Below are 17,413 nucleotides of genomic sequence, written 5' to 3'. Positions count from 1 at the left end.
TGTCAAATTTCTGTTCGGTTTCACAGCAGACTCAGCTACTGATTCTGAAGGAACAGCTCCACTTGCTGCATTGGCAACTCTGTTTCCCGCAGTGCCTGGGTTCCTTATTCAAGTCTTGACTTAGTCCAACTTTGCATAGCTTGTTAAATTCTTATTATTTAGTATTTATATTACCGTAGTGCCCAAAGGCTCCAATCCTTTGTGCTGGTTGCGGTACTAATACAGAGGTAGACTTGATCCTTGCCTCAAGAGTTTGTGATGAATTACACCACCAGGACAAAGAGCTGCGAGGAAATAGGGTTCTAAAGCACTGATTCATTCCCCATTTTGCACTGTGATGAGTACCCTAGCATTTTCTGTAGGCAGAAGTATCAAAGATGGATGGGTGACCCTAGAAGGAAGATTCATATCAGTCGTTAGGTTTCTTGGAAGTTTCCTTTCACATTTAATGGTCCTATCTGCAAATGCTCACTCCTAAGTGTGGTAGTACTTACTACGGTGAGTCGTCCCAGTAACTGCAAAGGGACTACTCATGGTAGTAAGTGCTTGCAGGATCGGGCCCTTTGTTTGCCCAGAATCTTTACTCTAGACAGGGGGTTGGACTAGATGACCTCCTGAGGTCCCTTCCAACCCTGAGATTCTATGAAAGCTGTTTGTAGTGAATTATATTTACACAACTTTAAAATCTCCCAAGAAAAATCTTAAAATGTTGAGTGAAACGTATAGGTAAGGTATTGGAGTATTTAGGGTTGTATATTCCAGATGGTAAATGTGACAAGTATTAACTAATGAGTACATAAAATTGTTAATCAGACACAGGCAGGCAAAGCATTTACGTTTCCGAATGGGCTAGGATTGAATTAATGCATCGTTCATGTGCGTGGTATTAATCATAGTTACTAGCTGCTGCATTTTTGATAAACCATAAGATAAGTCTGGGAAAGTAACTTCAAATAATAATTTTAAATAGGCCTGGAATATGATGTCCTAGAACAAATGCATTAAATTGCCAGAAGTTACGGTTTTCTTTTGTTAAAAGGAGATCCTTTTTGCTCATACAAGCACTGCTAATCCTGGCTGTTTGAAGTGACAGTGTCCAGCAGGTGGCACTCTAACAATTTAAATCTTACTACCAGGCTGCCTACCAGGGAATTGCAACAGACAACTAACTGCTCGTCATTTTTTTGTTTTAATTTTACCTGGAGCGTTTTGCGGTGTATTTTCTGTTTGATATTTAATTACTGTTACAGGGAGAAAATTCAGCAAAGTTAACTGACTAGTCTTTTGCCTTCATTGCAACTTTGTTTGTAAAGCATGTCCCTCATTAGCTAGCAGTTAGAGTAAACAGAAGTACGTCTCTGGATCATCTGTGCATATCTGCAGCCTGGTTTGTTAGCTTTAGCCTCTGACACAGAATCTCCCCTTGGCATGACATCCTGCTGTTCCACCTTACAGTCAAAATGCTTTTGCTACCAAGTATTTGTGAAGCTGGGCTCTTGGCTTTGTAATTGATTTGGAGCCATATCCTCAAAGGGGTGCACACAATGACATACCTGCTTTTGTACTTGCCCAACTTCTGTTTGCAAATACCAAATCCCCCTGGAAATCATGTGTTTGCACAAGCAGATAGCCAGTTAGGTATCTACATTGCAACATACTTTCCTGCAAATCCATGATTTTCATATGCATTATCTCTCTGCGAGTATAAATTAGGCTCTTACCCAAATCTTGGGAGACCCAGAACAAGGAATTGAGCCTGGGTCTCCCAAGTCATAGGCTGATTCTCAAGCTGCTGGACCATGTTTCCTGTAATGGTGGTTCCTCTCATGAGGTTGCCTGCTCTTTTGTGGCACATTATCTACATGTAAGAAGGCAGGAACTCCCCTCTTTCTGTATGCCACTGTGTCTTCCCCAGATAGCCAGTGTGTCATCTATGGGATGCATGGCTAGAGCTGAATGACTGGAGAGTTGCTGCCAGACCCCAGTCTTTGGCATGATAGTCTAGAGATCTTTCCCTCTTGCTGGTGGGAGAGACTTTAAACATTTCTTTTGAAAGATAAATCCTAATGAATTTTCCCAGTGTGAGCCAGATTAACAGACCTGGCAGCACGATGCTGCAGCGAAGGGTGCACCAGAAATCCACCGTAGACAATAAGCAATTTTGAATTTAATCTCCAGATATCTCGTCTTTCCATCCCTTAAGAGCTACCGTAGCCAAGCAATGCCGCAACAGTTGCTGCTATTTGTCTGTCATATTCCAGAAGCAGCTGCATGTTTGACTGACTAAATTCCTGAGCCCCTGACTTTTTAAAGGCTGTATGACATGTTCTTTCTCTCTCTCCCGGCAGGTTGCAGTGGTGCCCCAGGGTGGTGGACAGCTATGGGTATTCGGTGGAGAGTTTGCCTCTCCTGACGGAGAGCAGTTTTACCACTACAAGGATCTCTGGGTCCTGCATTTGGCCACCAAGACTTGGGAGCAAATCAAGTAAGTGAGATGTTCTGAAATTAACCCTGTTGACTTCAGTGGGAGCTGCGTTTGCTCAGGCCCAGTTTGGTCCCTTGTGTGGCTGCGTGATTTTCTGGCTGTCTTCAGGTCTATCTTTGTGGGCTCTGATTATTTCTCATGGTGCATGTGCTAGAAAAGGTGGAGATGCTCCGTGACTCCCAGGGGGCCTGCATCCAGGAATCAGCAGAAAATAAGAGACCTGCTCTCAGTGGGAGAAACTGTAGCCTTTGTAATCAAACAAGTTCTGCAGCACAGCTGTTTTTCTGCATTGTCGTTTTCTGCCATGACCAGCACTGTGTCGTGTGGCTTATTCTCCCCTCCCACTCTGGACAGCAACAGCTAGCATATTTTAATGCAATTCCCTTTGATTGCTCCATCCATCTAGGCTCTTGGAGAGGCCGTGTCTTGGTTTTGAGTTTGCTTGGAGGGATGGTACAGCACTGGGAGGAGCAGACCTCCTTGCTTAGCCACATGACTATGCCAGAGGGGAACTGAAGGGACTCAACCCTACCTCTTCATTCTGGTTTAAAAACATGTTTAAATATCTGGCCACAGAGCAAAGCTCTTGCACCCAGTTAGGACTCACTGTCCCAGAGAGGCCCAGTGGTGGAATAGCTGAGGTCTTGCCCAGTTTCCTCTCTCTGTGGCCTGTACTCGTGCTTCAGGGGGAGTGTACAGAGCAGGGACATTTGGAGTGATCACCCCAAGTATGGGCTTGCGTCCCTGACCATCATAGCTAATAGCTATTGATGAACCTGTTCTCCATGAACTTGTCCAGTTCTCTTTAGAACCCAGTTGTACTTTGGGCCATCACACCATCCCATGGCAATGAGTGCCACAGGTTAGCTGTGCGTTGCACTGCCTCTTGTTTGTTGCTTGTGGTGATGCCTGGCTGCAGTTCACGTGGTTGTGATTACATTTTGTTGCCCTCAAATATATGATTATAATTAGAGATGTAACTATTCCATAATTAAATCAATGTTCCTGTTTCTGTGCATGCGGATAATCATTCATCCTATTAACATTTAACAAGCCCTGAAACTTTTAACTTTTCCCTGGGATCTTATGTCACCATGGCCACATGGCTTGCAACCCTGTGTCCATTTGTCCCCTTGTTTTGCAGGCATCTCGCTTGCTGGAAGCCAGCCTTTCAGTCTGGTCTGCATTTCATGATAGCACATGTGCTATGCTCCTGATGTTAAAATAAAAACAAAGTGCATCTCCGCCTCATCTTTGGGAAGAGGTCCAAGATCTGTGTTAATGAGAGATTTCGCGGAGGAGGCTGGGAGGGGAGGAGACATCTTTGTTTTAATGCTAACCTGACCGAGTGCAGAAATCAAGTTTCTGCCGTCTTTGTGCTGTTTCATGTGGCATCTTGATTACAGTCTGCAGGGGAAGGGGGGAAGGACGGACAAAGCAGATCAAATCTGCTGTATTATGTTTTTGTCAAAGGCGTGAAACATGTTGCACTTGCTTTATTTGGAACTTTTGTCTGCTCTCCTGGGCCCCGATCCTGTATGTGTGTAGCTTTATTCATGAGACTATTTCCACTGAAGTTTATGGGAATGCTGCTGTGAATAAAGTTACACACCTGCTTAAGTGGTTGCCAGACAGAGGCCTAGATGCTGGCTACCTGTTGGGATTGTTGCTCCAATGGGAATGGGTGACGCCAGGCATAACCAATCCATTGTTACTAGAAGCCAGTGTAAGTCTGTGTTTTCAGGTACTCTGCATACCTGCTGGAGTTCAATGTCAAAAACATGAACGAGTGTGGTGATTGTGGAGTTGCTGGACCTGTGCGGCTACGTTGGAGTCATGTTGCATTAGCCACTCTCACGTTTTGAGGCTTCAGTTAGCAGGTGCAACATCAGCTTAACACACAGACTGCATAGCCTGCATGGAGATGAATGAATGAAGTGGGCAAATTTATCCAGTGAAACAGCAGAGCCCAGTGTATGGGAGATTACAAGTTTGCTTTCTTCCAGAACCTTAACACTGTTGATTTGATTAATCTGTGCCACGGGGATAGCAGGTGGTGTGGCGAGAGAACTGCTGTGGAAAAGCATTGAGCAACAAACCACCCCTGGTCTAAACAGCTGTTTCTCCCAGCCTTTGCCTGTGTTCATCTTAAAACAAAAACAAAGAAATGGCTGGAAAAATGGACAATTTCCAAACTGTGCCAAAAATTGATTTATTGAGATTACCCTGCTGTGGGCTTTGAAATGTGGAGTGGTTTCAGGTGATGCGAGCACACACTTGACAGTTCTGTCCATCGTGTACGAGGTGCAGTCAGTGTTTGTTGGACTGCGTGGCTTCCTAGAACCATCCTGGAGCACCTGATTTCTACCCCTTTCAGCCCTTCCAATAATGGCCTTTTGTATAAGGCTCCTGGGGCGCTAGAGTTTTGAGTTCAATTCCTGGCTATGCCACAAACTTCCTGTCTGACCCTGGGTATGTCACTCAGTCTCTTTGTACTTCAGTTCCCTATCTGTAAAATGGAGATAATGCTGCTATTTTTCTTTAACTTTCTGTCTGTTCTGTCTTTGCGGCAGGGACTGTCTCTAGCGTGATGGGGCCGTGAATTTAATTTAGGTCTCTAAATGCAACTGTCATGTGAATAATAAGAGTGTGTGTGGGATTTGTGTTTAGAGTCCTAAATAATTTCTTCTGTTGTTTTTTTCAAAGCTTCCATGACATTTCAGACTGGAATATTTACTTCTGAACAAATAAAGTGTAATGATTACACAGACTTCATCTGTCTCTCAATCTGTGTGTCAGTTTCCTATGTGGAAAATGTGGATAATACTTCCTGTCTCCCCTCTTGTATTGTGTTGTCTATTTAGATCGCAAGCTTTTTGAGGCAGCGACGGTCTCTCACTATGTATAGGTACAGCGCCTAGCACAGTGGGGCTCTTAGACTCTAAGTGCTACTATAATACAAATCGTAACAAATAATCCCAAAGCCCTTCACATACTACGATATACGTGCAGCACTAACGAATGCAACCACCTCTGGGGTGGAGACTGATGCATGGTAAATTAGCCACCAGTGGCGAAGGAGATGAAATTTTAGTCAAGGTTACACGGTAACACCATTACCCGCGCTTCTGTGCCTCAGTTTCCTCAGCAGTAAAATGGGGATCATGATACTGATGTTCTCTGCAATGCATTTTGAGATATATGGATGAAATGCGCTAGATAAGAGTCAAATATTATTATAAGACTGTGACCCAGGTCCCAGGGGAGCCAAACTGAGGATACTTAATTCGGGCAAACTGCAAAGAATGGGGCAGACAATCCCCACCTGGTTTGTCATTCCAGTACTTAGATCCACCAAAGTTAGCCTCATAACCGCTTCTCTGATACCTTACTGGTTGGTTACCCAGAAGGTTAGACCTCCACCCAAGTCAAATATGATGAGGATTACTGAAAATCTTATTAATCATATAAGAAAGTTCTACCAATCCCAAAGGATTGGACACATTACCTCCCAGGTTAATAAATATTCCAGCTCTTACCCAAATATGCGCTTACAGTCAATTCTTATTAACTAAACTAAAATTTATTAGAAAAGAAAAGAGAGTGAGTATTGGTTAAAAGATCAGTATACAGACAGACGGACGTGAGTACCATTCTGAGATCAGTTTTATAGTAGAGATGGTGAGCTTTGTAGTTGCAAAGAGTTCTTTCAGAACTAGTCCATAGTCCAATATTCATATTCAGGGTGATCCAGGTGGGACTGGAGATCTCAGTCTTACCACTCAAGCTTCCCCTGCAAAAGCATTAAGTAGATCTGAGATAAAAAGGATCAGGACCCAAGACAGTTCCAGGCCTTCTCTTGACAGGTCGGAGTCTTTAGGCGAACAGTAGGCAATCATCGAGACTTTGAAGTAGACCTGTTTCCTAAGCATCACCAGTAATTAGCTACACAGATTAACAAAAGGCAATTGCCTGTTTTCCACCTTTCGCAGGTGATTTGCTATATACTTCAAAGAGAGATCAATACAGTGATATCACTGTATTTACAGTTCATTAATTGAATACAGCATAGACAGGAACTGTTTGGTTACATTGTTAACTTCTGACTATATGTAATGTAAATGTAAACTTCTGACTAATGTAAAAACACAAACATTATCTACCCTATGTCTCTAAAGGTTGAATTTGGGTCACTTATCCTGTGGGATGCTTAACCCTTTCTGGCATGTGTCTCAAAGACATGTCTGGTCATCTAGCTCAGAGGCAGTGTAGGCAAGACCGTAGTCTTTTAAGTCCCCACAGAAAGAACCATATGGTTTTGAATGTGTGAATCTGTGTGGGGTGAACAGTTGAGATCATCCTGCTGGGATTTGAACGTATGTTTCTAGGAAATCTAGTTATTTCAGTCCTGGAGCTTAGGCCAGAAAGGATGGCTTAGTGATTTAAAGCCTAGCAGTTCGTGCTATTGGGCCTTTAGCAACATCACAGGAAGCTTGAGACGTGTGGTCTAATTGATACTGATAGTTTTAAAATAAGAAAAGACCGACCCCCACTGCTTTGCAAAGGCTGAGAGGTAAATGGAGCCTATGATCCTAATGCCATTGCTGTGTGTGTCACCACACAGATCGAAGGAGCGATAGTCACTACTGGACACGTGGCAAAGTAGAATTAGCAGCCATTTTACTTGTTTGCATTTTGCACGCATATTTTAAAATTCCAGCAGCTATGTTGAAACCACCTTGTTATTCGTTTGTGTTACAGCAGTGCCCAGAGGCCCCAATCCAGACATTATTTGTTGACCACTTTACGGCAGAACAAAATTTTAATCAATTTACACCTTTTCTTCTGAAGAAAGCATTCATTTCTAGGCAGACAGCTCTCTATATGTGGCCCAGTTCATGCCAAAATGAGCCAATAATCCCCCAAAAGCCAGGTTGATGCTTCCCTATATGGAAATCTGTCTACCCTGTGACCCCCTTCACTGGAGCACCTGAGCACTAACAAGCACTGTGATACGTCTCGGACAGTTTTGTGAAATATGAAGCTGTAAATATTTCAGGACAGTGTTTTAGGAGCGATTGCTTAACACCCTTTACAAAGCAAGCTGGAGCAGTCCCCAGTGGTGCGACTGCTGCTGGAATCTCGTGTTTAGTTCAGGTGCATTGAGTCCAAGGATGTTGATACATTGGAGAAGGTTTAGAGAAGAGCCATGAGAGTGATTAAAAGATTAGAGAAATGCCTTAGAGTGGCAGACTCAAAGAGCTCCATCATCTTAGCTTAACAAACAGAAAGTTAAGGGTTCACTTGATTACTCTGTAAGTATATATGCAGGGAACAAATATTTAATAATGGGCTCTTCAGTCTAGCAGAGAAAGGTCTAACAGGATCCAATGGCTGGAAGTTTGAAGTGAGACGCATTCAGACTGGGAATAAGGTGTGCATTTTTAACAGTGAGAGTAATTAACCATTGGAACAATTTACCAAGGGTCATGGTGTATTCTCCATCACTGACCATTGTAAAATCAAGACCTGATGTTCTTTTCTAAAAGATCTGCTCTAGGAATTTTTCGGGGGAAGTTCTATGGCTTGTGCTATACAGCAGGTCAGACTAGATGATCACAATGGTCCCTTCTGTGTCTAGATTAGGTCCTGTTCTCCTGATAAAAGCATTGAGAATTTACAACTCCCTCCCACCTGGCTGCATTGTGATATCAACCCCCATGAAACACAGCTTTAATCAGAGACTTGCTCAGCCTGTCTCTGAAATGCGCTTCTGGGCCACGAAGCGGGTACAGTATTTTACATTATTGCCAGGATTGCTTGACCAGATTATGAAGTTTCCTGTTTGGTGGTGTGAGTCGTGTTAAACCTTCTGTCTCTATAAACAGGTACATCTTTAGGTGATTCTGAGCTTTTTCTTTTTTTAACCTTTCCAGGGTTTTATCTGAAAATTATGATAAAAATGGATTAAAAACTGAAAGTAAATCATGAGCTGAGAGGGATTTTCTCACTCTTTATTTGTGTGTTGCCTTATTAAGATTATAAACTCTTCAGACAAGAGAGTTTTCTTGCTATGGTGCACTAAGTTTTCTAGCAAAAAATTCCCACTACCAGCGATGGTGGTACTAGTGTAGACAAGATTTCCGTAGCAACTGATGTTTTTAACATTGCCCTGTCTAGACCTATTCTGGGCAGGGTTAGATGACACAGTGGATAAAACACCAGTGGCTCATCTGCTCTAATGCTCCTGCCTTGGAGCTGCTCTGGTGGTAACAGTGGTGGGAAACTTAGGTAAAAAACCATAGAATAGAGAGATCCCCTATGTCAGTGAAGTTTTATAGAACATTATTGGTCTAGGGTTTAGAGGGGTGTTTGTGCTTATTCAAAGTGTTGTTTAACCCTTACAAAATATAAAAGATAGGTGAAATTTTCAATTTAAACTCATAAATTTTGATCCATTGGGGTAAAATCTTGCCATCTTGTTAAATAATACTGTATCTTGCTGAGCATGGGAGAGATCTTAGCTCGGAGAGATCTTGACTCATAAATGCAGAAATCCATTTGGGGACCAATTTATTTGAAAATCTCTCTGCAGTGCTGTTCTCTCTATCTCCTTTGGGATCTGCCTCTGATTTTGCAGATTCCCTTTGCAATTTAAATGGAAGAGAATCGTTCCCCCCTCCCCCATACTTTGCTTTCTCCAGTGCCTTGTTTTGAGGTGGAGGAGGAGGGAGTTGGAGCCTGACATGAAGTTTCAGGATAAAAGTATTTTTTTAAAATAAGGATTGTATCTTGGGAGGATTTTTGTTTTAAATCAAATGTGATAGAGTAGACATTCATTTAAGGTCCATTCCAGCAAGGTGCCTGCTGATTCCAGTAACCACATTTTAGCATCTGTTTTGCATTCTAAATTGCAATTTTTAGGGAGGGGAAGAAAAATCTTCTGATCCAAAGCACAGCTAGGGTCAGTGGGAGTCTCTCAGTTCACTTCACTGGGTTTTGGGTCAGGCCTCCAATTGGAATATTAATTGTTTGGAAAACGTGGAGTTGATTGCACAGTTGTGTGTGCTTGTTTATTAAGAACAGTCATGAAAATCAATGAATAAGCTTTTTACCATTCAGAAATGGCAATTGGCTTCAGAGAAAACACTGACAGTAGAGACAGAGAATATGTATGGGACCAAAATTGCCTTGAAAGCAGGGTTTTATTTTATTGTAAACATTGATTTAAAACCCCTTTTTAAAAAAAATAAAAAGGCACTATGCTCCGGGGAAATCTACTGGCAATTTCTTTATCAGAGAGAAAGAAAATAGTGATTTTAATGCATGATCAAATGGAAGATGCTTTTAACAACAAAAGCCTGGAAAACTGCACTTCCTCCTGCTAGAATAAAAATACATGAGAGCAATTTTAATCCATTTCTTACCTACACACTACTCCTCTGATTGGGTTTTTTATTCTGAGTAGTGTGAGATTGTCATTTTTGGGGGGATTTGGGGCTAATTTACTCTTCTGTGGAAATCTACCTTGGCTCTTTATAGCTATATAATGCCAGTTGAAGGATAGCAATGGATTCTTTCAACCCTTGATAAACAATTGGCTTGCAGTTCCGTATTCATTTAGGCGATGATCCTGCAAAGAGGCTCAGGGCTTAACTTTATCTATTTGAGGAGTCCCATTGAGTTCAGTAGTGCTAATCACATACGTGTTCGCAGGACTGGTGCCTTAGCAGGGATTAATATGTTGTAGGATTTACCTAGAGAGGCAAAGAACAAACAAGGGAATAAACTGGAAGTTTCCATATGAACTAGTGCTGGGCCTCAAGCACAAAGCTGTATCTAGAATCCCCCAAGTTTGGGAGTGTTGGTTCAGGCTGATTTCTAAGGTGACTATCAGTCAAATAAGGGTTGACTTCTGTTAATGTGGTAGATCTTTATTGTTCTTCAGAAAATGTTGCTTTCAGTTGGCTGGGTTCTTCCTACAGCTTTTGGGCATTGACAGATGGGGACTTGGGGCTCGCTCCAGGAAGTGGAAGCCGCAGGAAGGTCATGAAGGCTTGAAAAGACCATCTATATCCCCCTGCTTATTTAATGTCTAAAATAATAACAACTCTTTGCACCGCTAGAGTGCCTTAATCTGAGGAATTCAAAGAGATTTACAAAAACACTATGTAAACATCTCTGTTTTTCCTCTTAGTCAGGTATTATATCCTTAGTACAGGCTGATAGATTGAGGCAGAGAGGATAAGTGACTTGCCCAAGACCTCAGAGAGAAGTCGGTGTCAGAACCAGGACTGGCATGCCGGAGTTCCTGGCTCCCAGTCCTGCATTCAGATCGTTATACCATGTTGTTTTCTCTGTCTTTCTCTCAATCGTGGGAGTTAGCTGCTATTCATTAAACTCTCCTGGAAAATTAGCTGCTTGAGTCATAACTGAGAAGGCTTCTAGATCTTGGGTAGCACAGAGATTAGATTACTTCATCACGAGGAACGAAACGATTACTGCAAAATACCTATTATGCAAACACTGAATGGTGCAAGAACACACATTTTTGCAAGAAAATGTACGTTTTATTAAGGTAGCAAAATTCTCCGCGCTCTCCTTGCTGTTAGAAAAGAAGCTGAATGAGCTCAGCGAACTGTTGCCAATATCTTTAAATAAGAACGAACTCTGAAGTCAGTAAAAGGAACCCTCACTGATCAGTGTAATTTCTTGCTTTTCAGGGTAACAGGGGGGCCCTCGGGAAGAAGTGGACACCGAATGGTAGCCTGCAAGAGACAGTTAATCGTCTTTGGAGGATTCCATGAGAGTGCCAGGTTGGTTGCTCCAGGATTCATAGATTTTAAGGTCAGAAGGCATCATGACAGTCACCTAGTCTGCCTTCTTCATTCCTGTATCAAGCCCAACAGTTTGTAGTTGAGCTAGAATATCTCTTTTAGCCATCCAGTCCTGTTTTGAAGATCTCGTGATCGAGAGTCCATCGCATTCCGTGGTCAATTATTTTGTTGGTTAATTACTGTCACTGTTAAAGATTAAGACCATATTTCCATGTGCCAAGCTTCAGCTTTCAGCTGCTGGATCTTGTTATGCCTTTGCCTGCTAAATTACAGAGCCCTTTACCATCAGAAATCTTCTCCCCAAGCAGGTACTTATAGACCATGATCAACCTCCTCTTTGATCAGCTAGATAAATTAAATGAAGAATAGGGTGTTTTGAGTGTTACACTCTTTTTTTTTTTTAATTGGCTCAGGTGATCTCAAAAAAAGTAGTTAATCTTAATGTGTTAGCTCTTTTGTTGCCCAGTGGGATTCTACTGTTTGCCTGGAGTTGCTGGGACTTGTTTGGAAGTAATGGTTAATACAGAGCAGAGAATCTGGAAGAGGTTTTTGCCACCTGCTAAAGTACAGCTGTCAGCTGTACATTGGTGCTGCGCACTTTTAATTTTTGCCCTAGCAAATTCAAATTTTACACTGTACGTCATGTCATAAATTCATCGGCTGCAGAGGAAATGAACCTGCTTTTAAAAGGTGTGGCTCACAAGGGGCTAAATTACTTGTCCACCTCTTCAGAGTGTCCCCATTGCGTCCCTGAAGTGACATTTTACCCTGTGCTAAATGACAGTCTTTGTGTGCCCTAACTAGAGACTACGTGTATTACAACGATGTGTATGCCTTCAACCTGGACACTTTCACATGGACCAAGCTGTCTCCATCAGGGACTGGCCTTGCTCCAAGGTCTGGCTGCCAAATGGCTACCACTCCAGAGGGCAATATAATCATCTATGGTGGCTACTCCAAACAGGTAAGAGGCTCCTCTGGGTGAGCTGGGGCAGTCGGAGGAAGGATAGCCCGCTGGCTAGGGCCCTAGCCTAGAACTTGGGAGACCTGGGTTAATTCCCTGCTCTGCCTCTCTAGCCTTGGACAAGTCACTTAGACTCTGTGTGCGTGAGTTCCCCATTTGTACAGTGGGGATAATAGCGCCGCCCTGGGGTGTTCAGTTGAAATACATTACAGATTGTGAGGTGCTCAGATATTACAGTAATGGGGCTCAGATAAGGACCTAAAATAGGTAGATAAAAGACTGGAGATAAAATCTCAGAGCATATGCCAGCCACTCACAGCCCTGAGTTCAGAAGAGACCTCTCCCACAGGCAGGTTATCCCATAATTGTCGACTGTAGCGTTTTTTCCACCTCCCTCTGAAGTGTGTGGTACTGGCCACTGTTGGAGACAGGATACCGGAGTGGCTGGGACATGGGGTCTTGATGGTCTGGCAGCTCCTGTGTTGTTTTCTGTAAATGAATGATGTGTTTTTCTGAGCCCAGGTTTGCTGGGCCTGGAGCCGTAGGATTCCAGAACCAAAGTTTGCTGACGGTGTCTGATAAATTCCAGTGTGTTATCATTAAATAGAGTATCATCAGTGGCTGTTGGCCCGCTGGCCAGTGTCTGATAAATGGTCTTTTCCTGCCTCATGCCAGTAACAACCAGCATCTGGGAGTTCACTGGCCCTTAACGGGTCATGTCTCAATCTATTAGATACCCACACTGAAGACCACAGCTGCCAAAATTGGGGTTGGGGGACTTAATAGCAGGCAGAACATAGGAGGCATCAGTACCAGTATTTCCCATGATTTTTCAACTTGTGGCAGATGGGCTGTCCTTTCTTGATAATATCATCCGGCCTTGTCATGCCACCCCAAAGCGAATATAAATGCCCAGCCTGTGTCCAAGAATGTCTCGCCCTCCTGAACCCAGATAGGAAAGTGTTTCTTCTCGGCCCCATTGCCCCTGAGGCAGCTACATTCCAGCACACATGGCAATAAGGCAGTAGCTGCCAGCATGCATGTCCTTTCTCGCACTACTGAAGGGGTTATGGGAGCACAGCTAGTTTGCAAACCCAGTCAGCCAAAAGGAGACCTTTGATCAGCACCAGGCTTCCTTTGCCCGGTTCTTGCCTTGTTAATCAAGGTAATTTATACAGGCCAGTCCTTTTGACCATATGTCCTCATTGACCAAGTGTCCCTGTCTCCATGCTGGGAGGCAGGAAGTAAACATTTCATTGGCAGCATTCGCAAAAGGCTCCTGCAAATGCTTTTAATGTTTATAATGCAGCCCGTAACAGCAGGGTCTGGGTTTTATAACTCAGCAGAAAGGCATCTCTTCCAGCAGTGCAGCATCGGGGGAGGAGGATGCACTGTTCTTCCGATCTGAATAAATGAGCGAAGAAGAGAGGGAAAATATTCCATCTTTATATTTAGAAACATTTGTGCCTCCTCACGCCCTGCGCTCATGGCTGCATCTTCTTGGATGCACATTTGTTTAAGTAGTAATAGCAATATGGAAGATTTTCCACCCAAATAGGCTTTGTCCTGCTCCTTGCTTTTCCTCCCCAATTGCTCTGAAGACTGGAGAGCAGCAAAACCTGCTTGTCAGATGGGGGGGTTCTGACAAGCAACTGGGATTGGGTTGTGTGCTGCAGCCCGTGGAAATTAAAGCTCGTGTGTTTTGTTTTGTTACCATTGGCTGCTGTACCAAGCTGAGCTGCGTCGCAATGTTTCTGGGTTACTTTTCTTTTAGGAATTTGGCAAATGAGTAGTGTTAGGAGCTGAGCGAGAATGTTTGGCTGAAATTCAACCTTCCTGGTTAAAGCCCAAACAGCTGGCCTCTGTGCAGGGCGCTGAGCAGGGATTCAAATAGAGTGCAGTTCCTCATGGACCCAAAGGAAAGCTTTTAGGCTAAAACAGCGGCAACTGCTGCTCTGCACACTCTGTGAGGTACTGGGCCGGTAAATCCTGAGGCCCCTCTCAGTGCACACAGCCCTGTTCGTGACTGTCATGGAACCCCTTTCTGTGTAGTACAGAGGGGAGCGGAGACCATCCCTCTGCATGACTGATCTGCCTGCACATCCCTGTTCTGGGCATAAGTGATACCTGGGGCCTTGCGTGTGTCCCCCACAGCATGGGTGAGTTTCACACTTGGTGGGTAAATCCAAAGACCTGTTGTATCTTAGCTACAAACTGTAACCCAATGCACTGGACAGAATTAATTTGTGTGGCCGGTAGCTGCCAGGAGATGTCAAGGTGACAATTTTCAGACCTGTCCTGATAGTTTCATTTGCTGAGATGAGTAAAATTACAGCGAATGGTTGTTTAGTACTTGATATTTCTGCTGACAGCTGATTATGGAGTTGAATCTCTCTAGATTTAGTGTGAATCAATCAGCAAACTGTATTGTTGAGAATAATTTGAGTACAGGCTTCCAGAGACAATGAGAGGGGTGCAGTTTTGGGTGTGTGTGTGAGTGAGAGAGATGCTGTACTCAGAACCAATGGCATTGCTCAAAGCTCGACAAGCACTGAGCAAGACACGGTTCCTGCCTCAGCTACTGAGCGAGAGAGACTGCAGTGAAGAGAGCTATGAAAAAATTTAAGCTAGACGCAATGAGGCTCTGCAGCCTGCATGCGTAACAAGCCAAGTGACCAAATGGAGCTCCATTCACAAAGTCAGCTGGAGATTTTTCTTGGGGCCAAAGTCAGAGCTGGTGTAGACGGGTGCAATTTGCATGGAGGTCTCTGGGCCCAGTTCCAGTGTGGAGGTTACATATGTTTCAAGAAAGCAAGTATCAATTGTAATAGCTTCTCCTTGTTAGCGCTGTCTCCAAACAGCTCAGCCATGCGGCTTAATAGGCATGGCTGGGGGGAAAATGATCTGACTCAGAACCAGGATGTTCATTGTTAAGGTTGGAGCTTCAGCCTTCTCTCTGCCGTCCAGGCTGCTCTACCACCACACAAGCTTTGTGGAGCCCTAAGTGAAGTCACCTCAGCTTTCATTTTCCCACGTTTGATCAGGAACGTTTCCCTCCCCAGAAGATCCTCCTCCTCCCCCCCCTCAGCCCGTCCACTTGTCTCACCCAGCCTGCCATGTGAGCTGGAAGGGCAGGCGTTGGAGGCAGGCAGCAAGGGAGGGGAGGGAATTTGGTCTATGCCATGTGTTGCTGGTGTTAGCGTTACATGGCATTTGGGCTGGAGGGCCAGAAGTGTATATCGTGCAGGGCCCTGGGATAGTACAGGGCCTGTGGGTTTAAAGCTGCCCCTACAGTGCAGGGAGCTGACCACGCAGTTTTAGCCTTGATGATGAATCTTATTGCTGTTTTGATCCTAGCTGCAGCCTAAATGTTGTCTGCTGTGGTGTGTGTATGATGCACAGCATCTGAAATGCACCTGTTGATCCTCACGACCAGTCTGTCAGGTAGCTAAGCAGTAAGTATTATGGGCACACTGAGCTAGAGAGGATGAAGTGACTTGTCCGAGGCACATAGGTGGTCAGTGGCAGAGCTAGGACTCGAACCCAAGGCTCTTGACTCTCAGCCCCCTGCTCCAACCCCTTGGCTCCTTCACTCCTGCTCCAAGACGAGTGAAGTGCAGATTGCAAATGTCCAGCAGGTAAATAGTGAAAAGTAAATATGAATTTCAAAATCCTTTGATCCTTACTAATCTACGATGTTATCAATAACACTGGGAACAATATACCTACTATATATCTTCACAGTGTTCCTTTATTCAGGTGTATTGTAGCAAATATTCTCTTTCATTTTCATGCAGGCTGAAAATAGTAGGGTCTACTTCTTTGGCTACTGTCATCCTCATGCCTTGAAAAGTAACTTAAGGGGATCTTATCAGCTATCTCTGGTTATACAAAAAAATCCCCTTGGATAATTTATATTCATTCTTCACCCACTGGTCTTGGTTTTAAGACATTCCCATTTTTTTGGCTTTCTTTTTTTGTGTGTGTCAGAGAGAGAGCTCTGCAGCTACTGCATCTCGGGCTGTTTAAAGTAACGAGAGTGTGCTATTGCTAGGCAACCTTAGCAGAGTGTGCCTGACTAGAACTCTGAATGCAGCTGGGAGACGTCAGGAAGCTAATATTGTTACACCTCACCAGTGAAAATTGGCTAGAACCCGCATTAGGGCACCTTGTGGGGGAGAGATTTTTGAATGCACCAAAGTATGCCATAGTTCATTTTAAGGGGTAGCTTTCTAATGCTTCTTTTTAAAAGCAGATTTGGTTAGGCTCTCACTTGCTGAAATGCTTACAGAGATGAAATGTGATTGTCATCAGTTGCTGAGTCTCATGAATATCAAAAGGGCCAGGATGCGGGACAGAACAAGACTCCTGTGGCTTGAACTTTCAACAATGGTCTTTGATTTTGCACTTAAAATCAGTTAAGACAGAGCTGAGTTTCAATGGCTTCACCATAGAGTGCCCTGAATTCTTATCCCGGCTGTAAACACTATGACCAAGCCACTTAACCGCTCTGTGCCTCAGTTTCTCCTTCTGTCAAAGGGAGATGAAAAGCCTGACCTCCCTCCCACACTAGGCTCTGAGGTGAGTATTCATTAGTGAATGCTTGCAGAGAACTCTGAATTTGGAAAGGGCTCATGTTATTTATGAATTGTGGATGCAAACAATATAAGGTAGAGATCTAACACTCTGAGTTGTGCTTGCAAAACAAGGAATTGGATGCCAACGTTATGTAATGGTGTGGATGGGAAATTAGAATGAGGATGGAAGCCCCTTTAAAAATGTGGACCTCTGTGTGATAAGGAAGGTGCTTAATATTGCCAGGTCAGAGGGTAACCATATGTTTCTGTTGAATAATAGTGCTTTGTAATCTTGCTTGGTGTTTGTGCATTTCGACAGCAATTTGAAAGTGTGTGTGTGTGTGTGAGAGAGAGAGGCATCTCTTTGAAAACAAGGAATTGTAACTCCCACTCCACCTCATCGATTTTTTTCCGTCCATGAAGCATTATCATGTTTCATACACAGTGTGTTTACTACAGGGAGCCACATGGTTTTCAGATGAGAAATAATGCAATTCTTCCTCATAGCCCTTATGATATTGGAGCAGACAGTACTCGGAACACGTAATTC

General features: G+C 43.7%; 1 protein-coding gene across 5 annotated transcripts in view; it reads left to right on the top strand.

Annotated features, from left to right (window-relative positions):
- KLHDC4 (kelch domain containing 4) overlaps nt 1-17,413 on the top strand; it is a 75,146-nt gene that overhangs the window by 40,559 nt on the left and 17,174 nt on the right. For all 5 annotated transcript variants that reach the window (XM_039503143.1, XM_039503145.1, XM_039503144.1 and 2 more), the window contains 3 exons: nt 2,349-2,485; nt 11,209-11,301; nt 12,127-12,286. In XM_039503143.1, the coding sequence (XP_039359077.1) occupies nt 11,246-11,301; nt 12,127-12,286 (216 nt within the window). In that variant the 5' untranslated portion in view covers nt 2,349-2,485; nt 11,209-11,245. The remainder of the gene's footprint in view (nt 1-2,348; nt 2,486-11,208; nt 11,302-12,126; nt 12,287-17,413) is intronic.

This window comes from Mauremys reevesii, linkage group 16 (genome assembly GCF_016161935.1).
Source record: "Mauremys reevesii isolate NIE-2019 linkage group 16, ASM1616193v1, whole genome shotgun sequence".
In the NCBI taxonomy this organism is placed as follows: Eukaryota; Metazoa; Chordata; order Testudines; family Geoemydidae; genus Mauremys; species Mauremys reevesii.
This window is presented reverse-complemented; position numbering and strand designations above follow the sequence as displayed.